General features: G+C 32.0%; 1 protein-coding gene across 3 annotated transcripts in view; it reads right to left on the bottom strand.

Moving 5' to 3' along the window:
- The window catches only part of HOMER1 (homer scaffold protein 1), a 171,184-nt gene that overhangs the window by 81,964 nt on the left and 66,803 nt on the right, over positions 1-22,417 (bottom strand). The window contains exons 3-6 of one of the 3 annotated variants that reach the window (XM_074282347.1): positions 20,107-20,238; positions 10,270-10,362; positions 6,377-6,469; positions 1,359-1,498 (exon numbers count right to left, since the gene is read on the bottom strand). In XM_074282347.1, the coding sequence (XP_074138448.1) occupies positions 1,359-1,498; positions 6,377-6,469; positions 10,270-10,362; positions 20,107-20,238 (458 nt within the window). The remainder of the gene's footprint in view (positions 1-1,358; positions 1,499-6,376; positions 6,470-10,269; positions 10,363-20,106; positions 20,239-22,417) is intronic. The other 2 variants (XM_074282348.1, XM_074282349.1) reach the window with 2 other exon arrangements.

Raw genomic sequence — 22,417 nt, forward strand, 5'->3', positions numbered from 1 at the left:
TTTGCATTGAATATTCGAAAATATCATGTGACAAGTTTAACATAAAGTAGTAAAAATCAACAGAGAAACTTTTTTTCATGCAACGCTTTTTTTGACAAAAAAAATTTTTTTTACTAAGAACAGATAAAAAAATATAAAAATACACAACCACTCAATTGTTTTTGCACTAAACAAATTTCTTAAGCATTCTGAATAATAAAATGTAATATCAGTTCCCCCTCAAACCTAATAGGCATTCTATTTCTTAAAAAAGACTTCTGTTCCCAAAACATATGATTGTGACTAAAAAGACCAAGACTTCCCTTACTCTGGTCCTGGTTAAGACTGAGCTATATAGAGGCTCAGCAAGACAATGAGGCTAGTCCTATGTTGTTCTAATTCCAATTTAATCAAACTAAACTTTAGAAAATGTAATTTGTAAAAAGTTTTCATTCCTTTCATTTTCATGGCTAGCCTGTTCCACAGCATGCAAACCAAAGTGTTAATACCATCAATAAGAATTCAATTTTAATGTCCTCAAAAGGAGTAATGAACAACAAAGCAAAACATTTTCATACCATTCTATGAATTTTAAATATGATTACTTCTTTTAAGGTTTCATAGAGAGAAGTGCTTTCTTAGAACTGAGATAATATAAGTGTCTACTTCATATTAACTTCACAGAAGTTCTGTAAATCTCCTAAAGCTATCTACCACATATGGTCAATTATCAGTTTGGTACAAAAGTAAAAATTGATCTGATTTTTTAAAAAAAGGCCTTCAATTCTCTTAAAAAGTTATTTCAATATTATTTCTTGTTAAAAGAATCTCTAGAATAAAATAGAAAAAAAATTCACTATATGAGTTCTTAAACCTCAACTAGCTGCCCCCACCCCTGAAAATCCCTTTTGAAAACAATGCTATAAATCCTCATTAATTCAGTTAAATCTGGAAAGACTAGAGAATTATCATTTTGTTTTCAGGAAGGATAGATAGTTATGTCTCTTACACATATAGAGTGAAACCTGAACAAGGCTAATCAAAGAAAGGCCCTTTGGGCACCATGTTAAAAAACTAAGAATCACATCATATTCTCTGTTTCACTGAAATCTCATATTAATTTGCTCAGCAAATCTTTTCTGTATAGATAGTTCAAAATTAAACTTTAACTGAACCCAGCTGAATGACGGCAAATTCCAGATTAGTGAGCTTTTACAATATTTCATTTGTGGTTAATAGAAACTATACCCTTTGAAAAAAAATAAAGGAGACCCGACATGGAATTTTCATTCAGTGTTATTATACCTTTCAAACGTATGCAAAGTAAAAGCACACCATACATTTGTTATTTAATCATGATGCTTGAATTGAATCTGTACCTATGTGAAAATGGCAATGCATTCTGGGTTGGTTCAGCCCTTGGTTCTGAGTTTTGTGTCACTTCATGAGTTCTTTCATCATCTGTCCCATTAATACTTTCTGGTGTTAAAGGAGACTGAAGATCCCCTCCTGCTGATTCCTTTAAAAAGAAAAATTGAACTTTAGTTAAACATCATGTCATATTAAGAGTGTGATGTATGCTCATTTATGGTCCATATTTCAACTAAAACTTAAAAGGTCATATGGAAATCAAAATTAAACTTGGAAAGAAATATCTTTATAAAAACATAGCAACTCATACATGAAAGAAACAAAATTTATATTGTTTTTAGAAGCAAACAAATTAAATTAATCTTAGAGTTTATTATTTAAGTAATTATTTGTCTACTACAGAAGATATTTAAGGAAAATAGTAGGAAAAAAATGAAAGCACAAAAGAAAATGAACAATAATTGAGGAAGGAAATATTAAAGCCTTGGGAACAAGAGATAACTCTTGTAGATTCATCACTTCTCATCTCTGACAAAACCATGTATACAAAGGCAGATTTAAAAAGAAAAATCAAAGAGCTTTTTAAAAGAGCTCTTATGGTGATATTTCTTCATTTTTGCTATGCCACTCCAGGATTTCATGCTCTGATCATTTTTGTCACAAAATTTCACATTTATTTTTTTTCCAACTTTAATCAATGTTTGCATAACAATGCAAGTTTAATTAGTCCCTCTAGAAAACACTGAGAGTTTGTTTTAAAGTCCAAAATCTCATAATTATTCTTACTATGACAGCTTTCATCATGGTCTTAAATTTGATATTGGAAGCTGGTACAATTTGACAAATCAAGTGTAAGTTACCCAAAAGAGGGTCCAGAAAGAATCAGAAGATAAAATTTTGTAGTTTGAAAAAAGCAGAGATGCATTCCCTTTAGGAGACCTGAACATACATGCTGTGACAGCAAAGAACCATGAACTGCTGGCATGAAAGAAAGGAAGGGAAAAATCTTTCTTACATTTCCCTTCAATTTTTGACCTTCATCAGCTGATTTCATGGGGCAAGGATGTTATAACTTTTGAAATATTCTACTTGAATCCTCCTATTCTTCTAATATTCATTAACTATAAATGTGTGGGCTAAGAAACATTTTCCCTACAGTTTAAAGGGAAGTTTAAACACTGCTATCTGAGGAAGGTAATTATGAGAGATCTCTGAGCTTAAATATTTCCTGGTAAACATATTACTGCTACTTTGGCATGTTCTCAGCAGTTCCAAACTATCCCCATTACCCAGACAGAGTTTGGATTGCCAAAAAAAGTTAGAAAGCAACTTTTCCTCTCTGGCACTGAAAGATACAACCATACCTTCTCTTAAGATGGGATGAACCAAACTAAAAAATCTAGATTGATTGGACAACTAGTACCAACAGATAAGTAATAAGCTCGAGTTGGTACAAGTCAATGGGAAAATCTATGTAATCAAGATAACTAATGGAACTAAAAGAAAGTAACCTGGGTTCCATGATTCTACTTGCCTCTCATGTAAGTATCTAGCAGAGTACTGGGACAGATTAGGAAGTAAAAAGTGGAAAAGTTAGAGATTATGACTGTAGGGAGATGGCTGCATATTTATATATGTAAAAATGTATATATATATATACATATATACATATATGTATATATGTGTGTATGTCTATGTTTATAAGTATATTACATACATGTGTACACAGATATGTGTATGGATGCAGGTGAATATACATATATGTATATATAAATACATCAGTGCTTAACTGCAGTCTGCTTGGGGGAGGCTTGTGTGTGTAAATTAAAAATATGTATAATTAAAAAAGAGTGTAGGAAGAGAAAACATGAATGTCTAAGCTCTAGGTTCAATCCCTCTGCAGCCTCAGGGTAAATGCAACTGTAGCTCCAGGGAAGAAAAATCCGAGTCTTGCAACAAGAATATGGGGAATACTGCTTACAAACTTTTTGAAGAATGAAAATTATAAGCTGGAGTGAGAAAAGGGAAGATGAAAGACAAAGGAAAAATCTACAAAATTAGACAATCCCACAAATGTGTTTCGATCCTCCCTATTTTTAATTGTCACAGCACCTGACATGCTTCAATCACAACTAACCATCATGCAGCTGTGCTCCTGCCTACTCCCACTACATATGGTATTACCCCACCTGCTACAATTCCCATGAGCCACTTGGGTAGCTGTCATCACCCATGAGCTGAGACTGCAAAATTCTGAAGCCTCACCCAGAGAAATGAGACTAGACCTAATATGAGACTGTAGGACTGAGGGATCAAGAGCCCCCCAACCTACTTCCAACCTCCCAAGATTTTTCTTACTTTTGTCTATATTTGTCCATGATGGTAGCATAAGAATAGTGGAAGGAAGACTGGATTTGGAGCCAGAGAACTTGGTCTTAAATCTCAGCTGTCACTTCCAGTGTGACTTGAACAAATCCCTTAACCCCTTGAATTTAGTTTTCTTCTTTGTAAAATAAGAGGTTTAAACAAGATGGCTGAAAGATCCCTTGCAGCTCTAAAACTATGAAAGAATATGTCCAAATAGGCAAAAATCAAAAATCAAAATTTGTTTTAAAAATGTTATGTAACTGAACCCTAGAAAGTTGATAGACTGGAGATGTGAAATAAAATAATTTTTTTTTTTAAGACATAACAGGGAAATGTTTGATTTAATTAGGCTTGTTACAAGAGAGGTTTTTTTTTTTTTTTTAATTGAGGAGAATTGAAAGGAAGAGAATAGTGATAGTGATTCTTCCAAAAGAAGAAAATCATCACTGGTTTTTTTTTTTTTAAATGCAGTAGATAAATAGAAGGATTCATAGGGAGATGTAGATAAGCAGGATAATTTTGAAAATGTTAAATTTATTACATATCTAAAAATAAATGTAAATTGCACATAATAGAGATTTATCCCTGTGGAATCTTGTTTTCCTGTTCCTCTTTGTATATAGAGATGTTTGGGGTGGTATGTATTTTTGTCAGATTTATAATAAAAAAAAATTTAAACCAGATCACTTTTTATTATCTAAATTATTCTAAATTTGTGTCACTTTGGGGAATCTAACATAGCCCTCAAAAAACATAGCTAATCATATCAAGTCAAAGTTATAAATGTCAAAGTAAATGTAATAAAAATGTGTGGTTTTAAAGTGTACATCTCTTTTAGAATGCAAGGTTTCTACATGTAAAAACATTCCCTTTGTAACTAGGATTTCTTAAATTTATTTAGATGTATAAAACAATTAAGGATTTAAAAAAACACCTTAGAAAATATGGCTATAAAGAGATTTAATATAAGGGCTAGTGAAAGCAGCAAACAATTTTCCACTCACTACCTTCACTTCATGCTTTCCTATGGGAAAGAAGGAATTTTCTCAATGTTAAAAGCGAAATAATACAAATGTGAAATATGACTTATCTTAAAGAAAACATCTGCCTATTTCTAGAAAGACTTTTTCCTAATTCCGTAATCAGGAAAGATGAGCTAGCCAAAATACAGAAAAAATGTTGCAAACATCTAGTCTTGGCAAAATTCTGATTGTATTCACAAGTTTTGGGGCCCAGATCATCAGAAAGCCAAAGGCAACAGATGTGACCACATAATTATTAAAAGAAACAAGATGTGTCAGAGATTCACCACAAAATTCACCACTCAAACATTCAAAGTTCCTTTCTTTCCCTATTTCCCTACAGAGTGGGTATGGCCAAAAAAGCCTATACTCTCTATCATAAATTTGAGGCACAAGACATATGTTCGTCTATACTGTTGGTGAAATAAGGAAAAAAGCACACATTTGGATAGTGTAATTTTAATATCACAATTCTGAAAACCTTAAAGGGAGATAAGAGGAAAAGAGGAAGGAGAATTGAGAGAGAAAAATCATATATTGAAGCAGACTGCTGTGTTAAAATATTTCACCATTTTGTCCAGGGCTACCTTTGTCCATGGCTAGCCAGAATGCCCAGAAAGAAAGGCAGTAGGACTGCAAAGTGGAGATCTATCACTGGTACTGATACAGATAATCTTGTATTTGAGAATAGCTGTGTACTAAAGGTAGGAACAGTAGGAATCAGATTAGCACAAATGGGAAATAAATGTCCCATATTTCCATATGTTTATTGGGCAATTAGGTAGCTTAGTAGAGAGAGTGCTAAACTTGGGAGTCCATACACAATATCACAATTTGAATCCAGCCTCAGACTCTGGTAAATCATTTAATTGCTGGATACTTCAGTTTCTTCAATTGTAAAATGGGGACAATAACAACCTCCTCCAGGATTGTTGCAAGGATTAAATAACATATATAAACATTACAGACATAAAATGCTTTGCAAACTTTAAGGTGCTATATAAATGTGAGCTAGTATTATTATTATGGGTCCCAAGTGTCGGTTATAAAAAAAATAAGTAGCATACAAATAAGTGAGTTCCAAGAATTTGAGTAACAATTTGTCATTTGGGCGTGATAAGGTCACTAAATACTATCTGATTCTTAAAAAGGGAACTTTTAATAATATAATATCTCTTTTCTCTTTGAATAAACTTGTTTCTAGAATTCTATCACTAGTTTCAAAGCAGAAGAATATTTATTTCATTGAAAAGGTGAAAAAGAACATTTATTAAGTAGGAAACAACATAAGCAAATTATAACAGAATTATAACTGGGTAGGGATTGCAGAATTAATTCTCTGAGGCAAGTATTACAGACTTGTGGGATATTTTCCCACCAATCAAGTCTATACATCTCTGGCCAGTGAAAATTGTGGTAAACTCTAGCCTAACATGGGATGATAGCAGCAGAAATAAGAGTAAATTCTTTCTATAATGGTTTTAATGAGACTTGCATTGTTAGAAACAATGGCTTTTGTAAGTTATACAAAACAAGGACCTAACTTCTGGCAATCATTTTTTCCCAAAAGCAATTTTAGACATTCATTAAATCTGATTTCATGCCTATAAGATTGATAGCTCTACTTGTAACCTTACCACGTAGCCTTTCTTCAATAAAATATGCCCTGATTGTTCGAAGGAAGTGGTCCCACCCTGATGGGTTCCCCTTCTGCTTTTTTCACCTCTTCTCTGTTCATAGATAAGCAAAACAGAGTACAAAAAAAATAAAAGCCACTTGGGGCCAACTAATACAATACAGCAAGGTAATACTTGAATAAAGTACACCCAGCTTCAGAGGAAAACTAACCCACAAATTTATAGAAACTGACCAATTCTTAGTTAAAAAAAAAAATTAATGTTAAAGAAAATATAATTTTAAACATGAAAGAACTTAAAACTTTTAGTCAAGGCTGCACATTTTTATAAATGAACAAAGACAGAAAAGTGAAAGAGAATGTTCAATTTCATGATGCTACTCAGTAGCAGGATCCCACCCCCACCCCCCAAAAACCTATAGATTGGCTCCTTTTAACATTATTAGAAAACAAGACTAAGACTGCTGACATCTAATGATAATCACTCCAAAAGAAGAATATATTAAAAAGGTAGCATGAATTCAATTTGCTTTTATTATATATATATATATATATAAGAAAAATTATATAGATGACCAAAGACCTTGAGGTGGAGAGAAATCACTGATCAGAGTAAGGATTATTATACATTAATGAAGACAGAGGAACAAAATTAAATAATTATTAACAAAGGGACCTTAGAAAATGTGTTATAATTCCATCAATTTATAGAGAATGGTAAATGACATGGAGGGCAGGGAGGAGGGGGAGAGGGGAGGTGCCACTAGATCTAGGCTCAAACTACTCTGCTTTAGAACTCCAGCTCTTCCACTTACTACTTCTATGACCTTTAGAGCCATCATTTAATTTCTCTAGGTTTTTGTTTTCTCACTTGCTAAATGAAGAAGAGGAACTAGATGGCCTTTAATGTTCTTTGCAATAAGAAATTGGGAGAAGTGAGTTGTACAAGGTCATAATTAGTTAGTGGTAGTGCCTGGACTAGAACTGAATAGAACACCAATTCCTGAAGATTTAAAAATGTTGCATTTCTGTCTTTGTTTCCTCAACACCTAGAACAATTCACTGTATACACTGTAGCCACTAATAAGTATCTGTAGAATTGACTTGCCTGATTCCTAAAGCTCTGCTCACTCTAACTCCCATTCATTCTACCAGATTTATTTCACATTATTCATTCACTGTCTCTGTTCCCAAATTGACTTACTATTTCCCAGGTTTAGCTTTCTATTTACTGGTCCCTTAATCCTAAAATGTATTCTTTTCACCTTCCCCTTTTGATTTCCCTCAAGGCACAGTTCAGGTACTAGCAATCCTCCCATTGATCAGCACTTTCTCCCCTCCTTGAGGAAAGATGAACATATTGAAATCAGAACCCCCCCCCCATGAATATTTTTTTCTGGTCCCTTGAATGTAAAATAAATGAATAAGGGCAAAAATAAAAAATAAAAATAGCAATGAGGGACAGCATATTTAGTCTCTGAAGTACATTTTTACATAAAAATTTCTAAAATTTTTTTATGAGAAACAATTTGAAAAGGGGAAAGCAAAATTAACACTGACTAGTATAATTTTTTAAAAGATATAATACTCTCTCTGAAAATGCCTTTGAGGCAAGTAATAGTTTTAAAGGGATTTCTGCTGCTACTTAAATGTAAGTGTATGTGAATAGGGATCTGAAAATAAAGTAATGATTAGGGAGGTTTTCTGGCTAAATCAGCACTATAGCAAAATATAATTTTGGGACATAAGAGACTCTTGGGTCATGCCATTATTGAAATTGCTGTGGAACCTGCAAGAGTGAGGCATCAGTTTGTTGAACTTTAATGATTAGATTAGCTTTAATAAGTCAACCCAAAATCAGCCCTTTAAGCTTAAAGGAAAAAAAACAAAAACAAAAAACATACAGAAATATAAACGCGCTATGCCAGTGGAGATAGGAAAAAAAGAACTCTCCGAGAAAAGTTTGATTAAAAATGACTGAAAAATGAGTGTCAACTTATTCTAACAAACTACTAAAACACTTTGCTAGTGCCCTATGGCCTTGGACCAACTTTGATCAATCTGAATCAGTCCAAGAATACTGCATCTCCAAACACAACTTTAAAAAAAATTTCCCTTTCATGTGTTTGCAAAATTTTAAGAATTTAATTTTCTACAACTTCAGAGAATCACTGAACTTATAAAGGCAATACAGTGATAAGAATGGGGTAGATAGGGTTTTTACAGTTTTCAATTAATAATTTGAAATCAATAAATTTACCTTACTGTATAGTTTTTCCTAGCTGAAAGAAATATTACCAACCACCTAAATTATTTCATATAAAATGTTCAAATTCTGATAAGACATTTAAATAAGTGACACTCCTTTATACAACAATACTTCAAAGATAAATAACTGCAAAACTTAAGAATTCTAATCATTTGGATATGGCCAGTAAGGACATTTGTCTTGCTTAAGTATATAAACTTCCCATGAGGATTTTTTTCCCCTCTCCATGGAAAATAAAAAAATTGTTTGAGGGACAAGATGTATTTAGGGAAGACTAGTAGCTCTGCTGTCAAGCCTTCAATGGACAGGAAATAAGAGTGAGGAAAAAAAAAAAAAGCTTAATTAAAAGAAAAAAGTTTTAAATATGAGATGTGATTTATATAGTATTTTCTCATTTTTTTTATATATCAAAGCCAAAAATCCCTAAAGGTTTGAGCATTAGGGATATGGTACTCCTAATTGTCCTTTTTATTTTTTGCTTTTGTTCACTTATTTTACATAGAAAGGACTAAGAAAATAGCTATTTTGATGGTTTTGATCTCAATATGCTCATCTTTCACCCTACCAAACTATGTTGAATTCCAATTTAAGCTGCTTCATTTTGAACCCTTACGGATTTTTGGCCACTCAAAAAGCTTATTTCCAAAAAAATAATAATCATCATCATTGCAAAGAAATGCAGACTGCAACATGTCTTAATACTATTGTTACAAATAAATTACTTTCAGCAAACTATACTAATGCAAAAAAAAAAAAAAAAGGTTTTAAATCATAATATGCAGAGTTTCACAGAGATAATTCTTAGTTCTAAAAGGCTAGTTTTGGCAAGGCCTAACCTTTGAGGATTTGGGAGATGAGCCTGGCAATGGTAGGGGCTGGCAAGTTAGGGTAGCACCTAACTTCAGAAGAGATTCATCTCCAGAAGGGTAGCTCTCAAGTGATGCATTTAAATTTTTTTTTTATTTTTTTTTTTTTTTAACCACAGCAGTATGATGACTACTAACCAAGACCAATTAGATTGTGGTCTAATCAAGGAAGGGAGGACGCGCATTAACAAGATACTGAGATTTAATGTGTTGAATAATATCCCAGACCCATTACAGGAAACTTTTTTTCGAGTTCTGATTGATCTTCAGAAGAAAATTGTTATGAAGAATAGGTTAACAGACACTAATTCAAACTTGCCAATGGGGGGGGGGGAATTCACTTGTCAATGACTTATAAAATTATAATTTTTACAATGCATTGTATATTGCTAAGTTTTAAGTAGGCATGAGGAAATTATCTGCCAAATTGATTTTAGGTTTTCCCAATCTCTAGAGCTAGGATGGTAAGAAATAACAAAGCTACTGTATATTCAGTTATCTTTTTATCTGAAAATATTTTGTGGATTTTAAAAAACTTGAGTTTTGACATTTAAAAGCTAATTTTATAAACTAGACCCCTTTAGATCAATACAGCATGGAACTATTCTCCATCAATAAAGGCAGAATTTTTTAAAAAGACTGCTTTTCTATTTTCATTTTGAAATTACCTTATTTTCTCCATTATTTTTCCTGATTCAAATTGAGCATCAAAGAAACTGTTGGCACACATGGCCTGACAGAGAAGAGTTTTATACCCACCTGGGAGGGCGTGCTTGTCAGCTCCATCTTCTCTTGGGATTTTTCCTTTGCTAATCGAGCAGCTTCTTTGAATTCCTGAAACTTTTCTGCAAACTGAAGGTATGAAGAAAACTATATACGTTAATCAAACAAAGAGCCATTTTATAAAATGTACTTTGAAAAGTTTTTAAATGGATGGTTTTTGAGAGAAGACGCATTAGTTAAGTATGTGAACAAAATGAGGCATTTCTATTATTAAAATGGTAACAAAACAAAGTATCAGATGATACCTCTGAAAGTTACATTAATGTGATAGCTAAGACTTCTGGTGTCAGCAAATCTAATAAAATGTCCTAATATTAAGTGAGGGTAAAAATCACTAAGAGAAACAATTAAACCAGACAGGATATCCTTTAAATAGACTTTATGTTGATTACTTATCACCCAACTAATTGGATTTCCCATAGCAGCAACTCTTGAGAAGTATGATATTTGGAGGATCTTTTACAATGTTTTACATTATGCAATGTGCATGTGCATGTGCGTGTGTGTGTGTGTGTGTGTACATGTGTGTGTGTAACTTTGTTATTTTCTTCAATATATGAATCCTGTAGTAATGTTAAAGTACTTTTCATTTCTGTATTAACATCATCAATGGATGCTAGCTAGCTCTGGGAATAGTATTTTAGTTAACAGCTGCTGCAATGTCAGCAGAAAGGAAATGAAGCATTCCACAGGGTCTACAGAACTGGCAGCACTTACAAAAGCAAAATAAATGAAATGAAAGGCTAAATACTGAGAACATTTAGGAAATTATAAAAAGTTATGGTTAGAAATGGACAGCATCTTTTTTCCTTTTTTGAAGGTTGTAGCCTACTAGTCTGCTCCCAACATCAATGTGTATTAAATTTGTCAAGACGATTGACCATAAAAAAAAAGAACAACCAAAAAGCTCACCTCAATGGAGCTGAAGATAGGGGTAAAAATAAAGGAAATGGAGTTCCTCCTATATTCCTACCTATTTTCACTTTGAGGAGAAAGAGGGTACTTTCATCAGTTCAGTCTACACAAAGGGTAAAGAAACAAAATAACTGTGTTTGTATACCTATACACACACACACACACATCATGGCATATAATTACAGATAAGTATAGGCACATGTGTAAGTATGCACACATGTATATATGCATATATGTATGTTTATACATGCATGCTGCACACATGAATAGTATTATTAAAATTTTTGTGGAATCCGCAAAAGATAAGCAACTATTTTTATATCGACAAAATTCTCTGCCAGCTCCAAAGGAGCAAAGATCATTGCTAACTAGGGATTAAAAGAATTATATATACACACATAAAAATATAAATATGAAATGTGTGTATATTTATTTTCATACTTTTTTGACATGTATGTAGGATTTAACTATTGCACATCTCTGTGGTGTGTGTGTGTGTATTCACATAAATATAAAAACATCACCTCTCCCTCCATTCCATCCTCTTGGCTAGATTATGAGACGCCCTGAAGAACAGACCTTATTATCTCCCTACCTAATTGTAGAAAGACCATTAATAAATGGGTGTTTAAACGAACAAACATACCAGAATTCACACTACTTAATGAATGAAAAGGTATCTATTTTAAAAGGAATATTGAATTTAATATTAGAAGATCTGAGTTCATATCCTATACCTCCAATTCATTACAATGGCATGACATCCAATATCTCAGAATCCTATTTTCTTTGTCTATAAATGAAAAATTCAGACAAAATGCTACATTCATTTCCCTATGAAATAACTACATCTCCCTCAGAGGAGTCACCTTAAGAATCTATAGATTGATTTCAATGATACCACTAGTGAAAACATTTTTGGAATTCCTCTTTTGGAACTGAAGTTTATGTAAATCATAGATGAACTCTGATGGCAACTTCTTTATGATCACACTTTATTTTTGAGAGTCCACACCAGATTTGTCTCTAAAAATGTTTAGCTATCATAAAAAATCATATTCAACCTAAAAAGACATCCACTGTTGAGGACATTCAAAAACAATTCCCAAAAAAGAGTTCAAAAAAGTATTTGAGTAATGTTATCATCACTAGAAAAAGTATAAAGTCTCTCACAATAACTACTTTGCAAAGAAAAACATATTTTTTGTTCATATCAATTCTGATATGATTGTTTGAAAAATAACCTTACAAATTTGCTTTTAAAATGCCAGTGCTTGTATTTCATTCATTTGCAGTCTACAATTCACGAAACACACCTTTACAAGTTGATTACTTGTCATGCTCTTGGCCAGATAAAAATCTCATTTACCAAAAAAATTGTCTGATTCAATGACAAAAGGGTATGATTTTTTTCAAATGGATCAAGACTAATGGTTTAAAAAGACTTTAAACCCAATAGTTCTTGAGTGAGAAATATGTTTTGTTTTTGTTTTGTTTTTTAAAAAGAACCAATTTCTCTCCAAAAAATTTTAAATAATGAAACTTTCAGTCTTTGCCCAAGGTTCAATACTTTAAAATATAGAAGAGACAGTGTAATGAATGGGGAGGGGGAAATCCCAATAAACATTGGACCTGGGGATGAGATATGAATACAGCTTCCCTAATGCTGACAATTATCAGCTACATGATCATGGATCATTTAAACTCTTAGTTTCAATTTCCTTATTTATAAAAAGGAAAGAATATTCTTAATACCTACTCCAGGTTGAAAAGCAAGCATTTTAAAAACCTGAAAGAACTATATAAACTTAGACTCTATAATTTTATTTTATGGTATCTTACACAAAAATGCTTAGTAGACTCTATAATTTTATGGTATCTTACACAGAAATGCTTAGTAAATGCTTGTTAAAAAACCATTAATCTTCTTAACCTGAACTTGAGTAACTAATATGTTTGAGTAAAAACAAATTAATTTGACCTCTGAAGTGAACTAATCTATAAAATGAAGGAAGCTGGCCTAGCACTCAGAGTCCTAATTGCTTACTAACACAATGAACCCAGAAGTCAAGGGAAGAAGAAGCAAGGAGGAGCTTAGACAATTTGGGATCCCTACACTTAAAACTCTGTAAAAACTGTAGGATAAAAGGAAACATGCTCCAGAGTCATTTTGAGGTACCTTACAAATGTCAGTTATAAGCATTAGGAGCTGAAAAGCCAGGGATAGGAGAACAAACTTAACTTACATTTCCAAGTTAAAACAATCCACTTAGCTGCAATTTACTAATAAAAAACCTTTTTCTTCCTATTAACATACTTTGGGCAACATTAACTCATTCTGAGCTAAGGAAACAAAAAATTCAGGATCTAGTGATAATGCTTTTTTTTTTTTTTTTTGCTCTTATGTATTCCATATTACCTTTTTTTCACACTTTCTTTAATCCCAAGTAATGACTTTCCAATTGCTCAACTTTTACTGTTTTAATTCTCCTTTCTAATTGAACTTATTTGTGAAATGCCTGTCACTTTGTCTTGGACTTCTAAAGCTTCATATCTATGCAAAGTTTCTAGGAAATACATATGTCTATTCCTAGGTTTATTCTACTTTAGAAAATGAGAGAAATTATAATTGTATATTTATAGGACTCTTCACAAAATTTTGATACTGTAGTTGATAATTTAATTATTTCGCTGAATATATATCATTAACAAAGTACTGTTTTATTTAAAAAGATATAATATCACAGTTTAAACAACATAGTTTATGGTTTTTGACCTATACAAATTGATAGCATTCATGGTTAACCCACAGTTCACAGAAAAATGAGAAGACTTAATTCCTCTTTTCTCCAATCATATTTCTTCATTTAGATATATTCATTACAAATTTTCATCTGCATTGCACAGTTACAGGTATTAAGGTAGCTGTAACATTTAAAAAGTAAATTATCTTCATGGATAATGAAATGGTTAATCAGTAATATCTAAAAATTAAAAATTTCCATATTTTTGCCATTTTTTGATATTTAATCTTTTTCTTCCCATATTCAGGATATCATTTTTGCCCAAATTAAAAAGTAAATGTGAAACTCAAGGATTTAGAAGTATTTACTGTATGCCAACACTGTGCTAGGCATAGGAAATAGAAAAAAATAAAAGTGAAACATTCTCTGACCTCAAGAAGCATATAATCTACCAGACAAGACCAATTACATACAAAAATATATAAAAGATGATGAGGGAGTCAGGAAAAACTTTCTGTAGCATGCAGTGCTTCTTGAAAGTTTTAAAGGAAACAATGGGAACGGTCTGTATGAAGGTACAGAATAGGAAGATAGAATGTTTAAGGATGAGTAGTAGTTACGAGGTTAGATTGGTTGAACAGAGTATGTACAAAGAAATGATTCATGATTGATTAATAAAGTAGAAAATTAAAGAATTCTATGCAAATTGAGATCCTTTCTAAGTCAATTTGGCCATTGATGAATAGTGATGTAACTGCCTTAAAAAATCCACTTGATTGTTCTTCTCAAAAGCTTCTGCAAAATGATAGGGGCATGAAGTAATGAATGGTGTCTATTTAGACATTTATCATGCTTGAAATACAAAATGCACCTAATCTTCTAATGGCAATAATTTAACTTTTTTTACAGTAGGCTGTTTTTAAAATTTCAGCCCGAAGTCTATAAAACATAGATATTTGACTGAAAATATTGTTTTGACTACACATGATGTAGCAGAAAGAAAACTGACTCGAGTTGAAAACTTGGGTTGAAATTCTACTTCTGGTGTCCACTACTTGTATGACTCTGGAGAAGCCACTTAAGCCTTTGGTCTGAATTTCCTCATCTGTAAAATGAAGGGGTTAGACTAAATGATCTCTGAGGTCCCTTCCAATTCTACCCTTATCATTCTATGCTTTGTAAAAAAATAACTCCAAGTTAAAAAATTAACTCAACCTTTATGCGATATGTAATAATAAAATGAACTAAAGAAAGATTCCTTACCATTTTTCTTTGGGGGGGAAAAAAAAAAGTTGTTTCACTAGGAAATTTGAGTGATTTGTATTTATAAGGTTAAGCACAACATTTCCTTGTTCTTTAATATTGACTATCTTTTAAGTCAGCTTTTTTGTGAAGAGCCTCACCTACTATTTTTCTAATCTATAAAACCTATTTAGGCCTTGACAACTTTGACTTTATGTTTCTAAATTCAAACTTCTCTTTGAGGCTTTAGTGTTCTAATACTGTAGTTCTTAATTAGGGCCCAGTGAACTTGTTCCAAAAAAAAAACCAAAAACCAAAAACCCAAAACAAATACCCATACACCAAAAGCTGATAACTGTATTTCAATAAAGTGATTTTCTTTATAATCCTATGTATTTTTTAATGCATTTAGAAATATAATGCTAATGAGGTCTCTGGGTTTTACCAGACTGCCCAAGGACAATAATAGACATCAAAAAGGTTAAGAACTCTTGTCTTAACACATTTAGATCAACTAGAGAAAATTGGCTCGATTTTGTCCAAATATAAATGAAAATGTTTAAGAGAATTCTTTTAATTTTGGTTATCAAATAATTTCCCCATATTGTAGTTGATTATAAATTTTTCTTATATAAATTTAATATTAAATATATTGAGTTTTAAACACTAATAGAATTCTGAAGACACAGAATAGTGTTTAAATTTCTTAATCTAGAAAAGCAAAAGATTAAGGGATGACTGTAAGCACATAAAGTATTTTTTAATGAGTGTACACTGGTTCCTTTGACTTCTGAAGACCAAAGTAGAATTTGGATGAAATTAAAGTAAGCTTTAATTGAATTGAACTTAGACTGAAGTCAATTGATTCAACAGATTTAATCTTTAGATTTAAAATGAACCTTTACATTTCAATAAGAATTCACCTAAAGGGTGACAAATACTATTATGATGCTACTTTTCTTTTATGAAGATTACATACATGTATAGATATACATTAATACACACATGTATATTTATAAGACAGAACACACATGTAAATATACATACACATGAGTATATATGTTTGCATATAAAACCTAAGAGTAATTAGTTCTATAAATTTTCTACTCACTATACAAAATGATGCAAATGTACCATGAAAATACCTTTCACAGTACAAGAAAAACTATTTTTGATTTATATCTTAGTTACTTCATTGGGATACATTAAATTGTAAATAAATCTATCTCATCTACTTTGATTCTTACAGACTTTGATCATCATCTCTTCAGCTTTTATCATTACAAAATGAACAATCTGAAACTTTAAGTTTGCTTCTCTTCCCCCTGATATTTTTGGTTGTCTGGACTCTCTTTAGCTTTAATATAGTCTTCCTCAAGTGTGAAAGTCAAAAGCACAAAGGATGATAGTCATAGATGCAGCATAGTTTCATATAAGGGGAGGATGCTTATTTCTTGAATTTACAATGTAATTCCTTATGGCATCATGAACTTATTTAGTGTTTTTGGCCATAATAGCACACAAAGCATGTATTTTCTTAAGTTATAATGATTTCTATATCCTCATTTCCTAGGTCACAAATGATAGGCTCCAAGCCCATCATCCTGCAGATTTTTTCCCCCTAAGTACATTATCCTCACATCCATTTATGCTCAGTCTCTTCTAACATTTTTCTGCCTATTCCCACAAGCCCTAAAACATCATTTACAAACTTGAAAAATGCCATAGTGAACTCCTTTATGCAAAATGAGTCCAAGAGACTCATGTTTACTTGTGCCCAATTTAATATCATTTTAGAGACCAACTTTCCCTGAAAACATATGGCAGCAACATTTCTTTTTTTTTTTTTGTGGGCCAGTTCACCTGGATCATCAATAAGACATCAATCCTGGTCATCAATAAGACAATGTAGACTGACAATGTGGTAAAGTCCCAAATTAAAGGGCTCATTTGAGTTCCTTTATAAGAGAGACCCTATACTCAAATACGTCAAGAGCCATATGTTCTGAAAAAACTTCAAGGTGTCCTGTATTTTTTAAGCGATTATTTTAAGACTTTTTGAACATCATACATCATTGGAATTTTTTTTTTTAAAGACATGTTTTCTAATTCCTTCCTGTTTGTTTGCCATAACAAACAATCCAAATAATCTACAGTTAGGTTGTGAGTATGATTATTACATGCTGACTGTGTTAACAAATTAGTTACTGAGAAAGTGCCTTTTTCTAAAAGATGAACAGCAAGTGACTTATTTGTATAAATCCAACAGTGATATTTGCTGTGAAACATTAGGGGTCAATGAGGATTGAAAAATCTCCTTGTTGGTTTATTCTGGGATCTTCTACTAATCTCTATGGTTTGCATTATTAAACTAGCTGTTTTAAAAATATATGTTTCACTATGTGAAAAGCTCTACTTTAATGGCTATAAGAGGGTACTTTGCTGAAGAACTCTCCAGCTGGAGAACAAGATGGTTTGCAATGAAAAGAAGAAAGTGCTCATCCATGGATTTCATCCTATGGAAGAACACATACACTAGGCTTCATATAACTTTTATAAGTTAGCTATGAAATTATCTATAGCCCTCAGGCCAAAACACAAAAATACTATTCCCCATGATGATTTTGGTACATCTGAAATGTTCAATGTAAGACTTAATTAAAATCTAGGGAAATGAAAGGTTTGAAAAAAGAGAAAACAGAAAAGAATCACAGAAAAAGATTAAACAAAACAAAACCAAAAAAATGCTGAACTTTTATCTATTATCTTGACAATACATGCTAAATACAAAAGTAAGTTGTCATATATAAACCATTTTATTCAAAGTTTGTTGCAGGTACATTTTTCAGGCAAATTGAATTTATAACAGATTCTTAGATTGTAAACTCCTTGAGGGAGAACTATAATTCAACATTTTTCTATCCCCAGAAGAGAAAATAATTGTCAAATCAAAGGCACTGAATGAGTGATTAATTAATGTACATGAATCCTCAATTGTGACAAAACAATCCTCCTAATTTCATGACAATGTACTTTTTCACAGAAATTAATCTTTTTTTTCCTGGAGGATTTAGATATGAGTTCAGAGAGCAACAGATTTTTGAATCATAGGGGACAGAAAATGGACCTGTGTTTTCAACAGTATAGAGAACACCAGGGAGGAGAAATCTCCTGTAGTAATGAAAATTATCTGCATTGTCTGTATCTTGTAATCTGAAAGGTGACATGCTTTTCCCAGGGTCCCACCATGTACACGTACCTCAAGATTTTCATTGGCTTTCTTTCTTTATATTCTTCTCTCAGTGATTTTATTGACTTCCCTGGGCTCAGTTTTTTCTTTGCATATGACTACTACATTCTGTCCTACCCTTTTTACTGACCTCTGTTTCCAGATCATCAATTGCATATCAGATATGTCCCATTGGAAGTCCCATAAGCATTTTAGACTTATGGCCAAAATAAAACTTTTTATCTTTCCTCCCAAAAATCTCTATACTGCTTCCTATTTTCCCATTAAAAGTCAAAGTTATCACCAGGCTTCCAGTCATCCAAGTCCACAATCTGAATCATCCTCAATACCCACTTCTTGATTACTCCCTCTCTACCATATTCAAGTTTTGCTGATTCTCTCTCCAAAATACTTCTCAAATGCATCCCTTTCCCTCACATGGCCACTGCTCTAGGTCAAGACCTTACCCTTTTTCTCCCTTCTTGGCTTACTACAATAATTTTCTAATTAGTCACCCTATTTCAAATGTTTTTCCTTTCAAATCTGTAGTCCATATAGTTGCCAAAGTGGCATTCCAAAAGTATAAACCAGAGCATAAGCTGGTTCTAGCTAAAATATACTTTACTATCCTTATAACCCCCCTGATCCAAACTGGACTAATTTGCTGTTTCTTACATACAATATTTTATCTCTCATATCTGTGCCTTTCTACTGGCTGTTGATCCTGCCTGAGATGCACTCACTCATCACCTCTGCCTTGTGGAAATCCTAGCTTCCTTCAAAGTTCAGTATAAATTATTGTTCAACAAAATTCAGTTCTACATATATATATTGTACCTAGGATATACTATAAGATATTTAATATGTATGGGAATGCCTGCCATCTAGGGGAGGGGGTGGAGGGAAGGAGGGGAAAACTCGAAACAGAAGGAAGTACATGGGATAATGTGGTAAAAAAAAAAAAAAAAAAAAAAAAAAAAAAAAAAAAATTACCTATGCATATGTACTGTCAAAAAAAATGTTATAATTATAAAAATTAATAAAAGAAAAAAAATTATTGTTCAATCATTTCAGTCATGTCGACCCTACATGACTTCATTTAATGTTTTCTTAGCAAAGATACTGGAGTGGTTTGCCATTTCCTTCTCCAGCTCATTTTCCAGATAAGGAAACTGAGGCAAACAAGGTTAAGTGACTTGCCCAGGGTCACACTAGGAAGTGTCTGAGACCATATTTCACCTCAGTAAAATGAGTCTTCCTGACTTCAGTCCTGGCTCTCTACCTACTGTACCACCTGATTGCTTCAGCTCAAGTGCCATATTCTAAATGAGGCTTTCCTAAGCTCCTGAAAGTACTTAGTTACTTTCCCCCAAAACAAAAATATATAGTTTGTTTGCATATAATTGTGTACATTTTCCCCGTTAAAATGCAACTGAGGTGATTAGGGACTACTTTTTAATTTATCTTTGTATTTCCATTTCCTAGACCTTTGATAAATGATTATTGGTTGACTGATTTTATAATCTTCTGGTTTCACTATCAGATGTCCCAGAATTAAGGACCTCAAAATATTTACTATCTTTAGTTTTCAGCATCTTGCAATAAATTTAATATTATGTGTTATTTAAACCTTTTAATGACTGAAATAAGTATATTTTCAATTAGGTTAATGATTTAACTTACTTTTGTAAGATGATGCTCAGAAGAGAATCCCAAACCATATACAGTATTTGCCCTGCTGTCTGCCCACTGGCCAAACTTCTGTGATGTTTTAGTGAATGTCATGTTTGGGGTGATGGTGCTATTTATTATTGCCTGAAAAAGAAAATAAAATCATATTATTATCAAGTCAAATTTTTAATACACTCACACAAGCATAAGGCATTTTAACTGCTGACTATTACTTCTTTCCCCATTAAATATTTTAACTGAATGATTTTTACAATTGAACAGGTTTAAAGTATCTCACGTCTTCCTTTTCCTTCTGAAGATTTAACCAGGCAAAGTAAAATTATTCAAACAAGATTACATTTTAAATAGCAAGAGTAGAAAGTAAGAGTAAAGTGTTATGAACAAAAATGGCTATTGTATCTTTTGACCTATACATACACAATGATATGATTCCCTCTTCATTCATAGGACATGCACTCTGGGATCTTTCCACAGCAATAACTAGTCCTACCAAACTATATGCACACACCCTCACCCATTCTTCTTGTATCCAAGTGTTTATGCATTTTTAACACAGCTGCTGAGGTTAAGGGTAAAAGTCTGTAGGAGTATTTCTTTGGGAAGATAACTGGACCATATGGAGGCTCAAACCCACAAGCTCATTAATATCACATTTGAAAGGACTGAGCTAACTGAATCAAAGTAAAAATTAAAGAAATTTAAAATATTCTGTTTAACGTATTTTCTTTTACTTGTTTGAAAAAAAGAAACATACCTTCATTTTCTAAAATGTATTACTAAAAACTTTCACTGCAACAAAACTCTATAATCTGTGTAGCAATGCAATTTTATAGAAAAACTCTCATTCTCATGATAAACAGTCTATTATATGTTAATTGAGTGATAACCCACAGGAATCAAAATAAATATAAATCTATAAGCCCAATGTAAGGGACCTTATTCCAGTCCTGTGGATATCCACCAAAATCTAGGTTGAAATAATGAGCTATAACTATAGGGAAAATCAGCAGTGTGCTAATAAAAGTTTAATAACCAAGGCAGGGACTATGGCACACTTTTAATATTAATTTGCCCTGATGATTTCAGAAAATCCAGGAAAGACTTACATGAACTGAGACAAAGTGAAGTTAGCAGAACCAGGAGAACACTGTACACAGTAACAGCAATATTCTATAATCCACAAGTACGAATGACTTAGCTATTTTCAATAATTTATGATCCAAGACAATCCCAAAGGATTCATGATGGAAAATGCTCAACTTCAGAACTAATGGAGTCTGAATGCAGTTTGAAACATATTATTATTTACTTTTTTTTTTTTGAGGGAGGTAAGTTTTGAGTTTTCCTCCATAAAATACTAATATGGGAATGTTTTACATGACTGCAAATGTATAACCTGTATCAGATTACTTACCTTCTCAGCAAGGGAATAGGGGTAGGAAGGAAGGAAAGAATTTTGAACTCTTTGAATTAAATAAAAAAATAAGCACTGAAAATTGTTTTCACATTTTCACTTAATAAATGCTTGTTGATTTAACAAAGAGAGAAATCCTAGTTCTCATTTTTTAGGTAAGAAGAACCTAGCAAATAACATTAACATCTTTAAGCATATTAACAAACACAATTTGAGAGATATTTAAGATTTTAACAAAGATGATGGAAAATGCTATTCAACTTCAGAACTAATGGAGTCTGAATGTAGTTTGAAACATATTATTATTCACTTTTATTTTTTTGAAGGAGGTAAGTTTCAAGTTTTCCTCCATAAAATACTAATATGGAAATGTTTTACATGACTGCAAATGTATAACCTGTATCAGATTACCTATTAAAAAATACAAAACTTGAGATTGAAGATTTCAACAAAGATTGAAAATATTAAAATATTTAAATACTTAATATTTTATTTTATTCAATTTGCTTATTGATACAATTAATGTTAATTGTATTATACAATAATATACAATACAATAACAAATATATTACAATTAATTATATACATCTCACACAAATTTTATTAAGACAATCACTGTTCCAAACTTCATCAAGTTTGTAGGCCCTTTATTTTTTAGTTTGCACACTGACAGAAAGGACCTTCATCTGTTCCAACTCCTTCATTTTAGAGATGAAAAGAAAGAGAAATGATTCATAAAAGGTCTAACAGTTAACTAGAGAAAGAATCCAGACTAGATTCTCCCAGCACACACCTAACTTAGATACTTACCTTCTTCTATAATTTAAGGCTTTATTTTGAACTCTCAATTTAAAAATCTTTTTTCATTAAGATTCAACATATATTTTA

Source organism: Sminthopsis crassicaudata, chromosome 1 (assembly GCF_048593235.1).
Source record: "Sminthopsis crassicaudata isolate SCR6 chromosome 1, ASM4859323v1, whole genome shotgun sequence".
Taxonomy (NCBI): domain Eukaryota; kingdom Metazoa; phylum Chordata; class Mammalia; order Dasyuromorphia; family Dasyuridae; genus Sminthopsis; species Sminthopsis crassicaudata.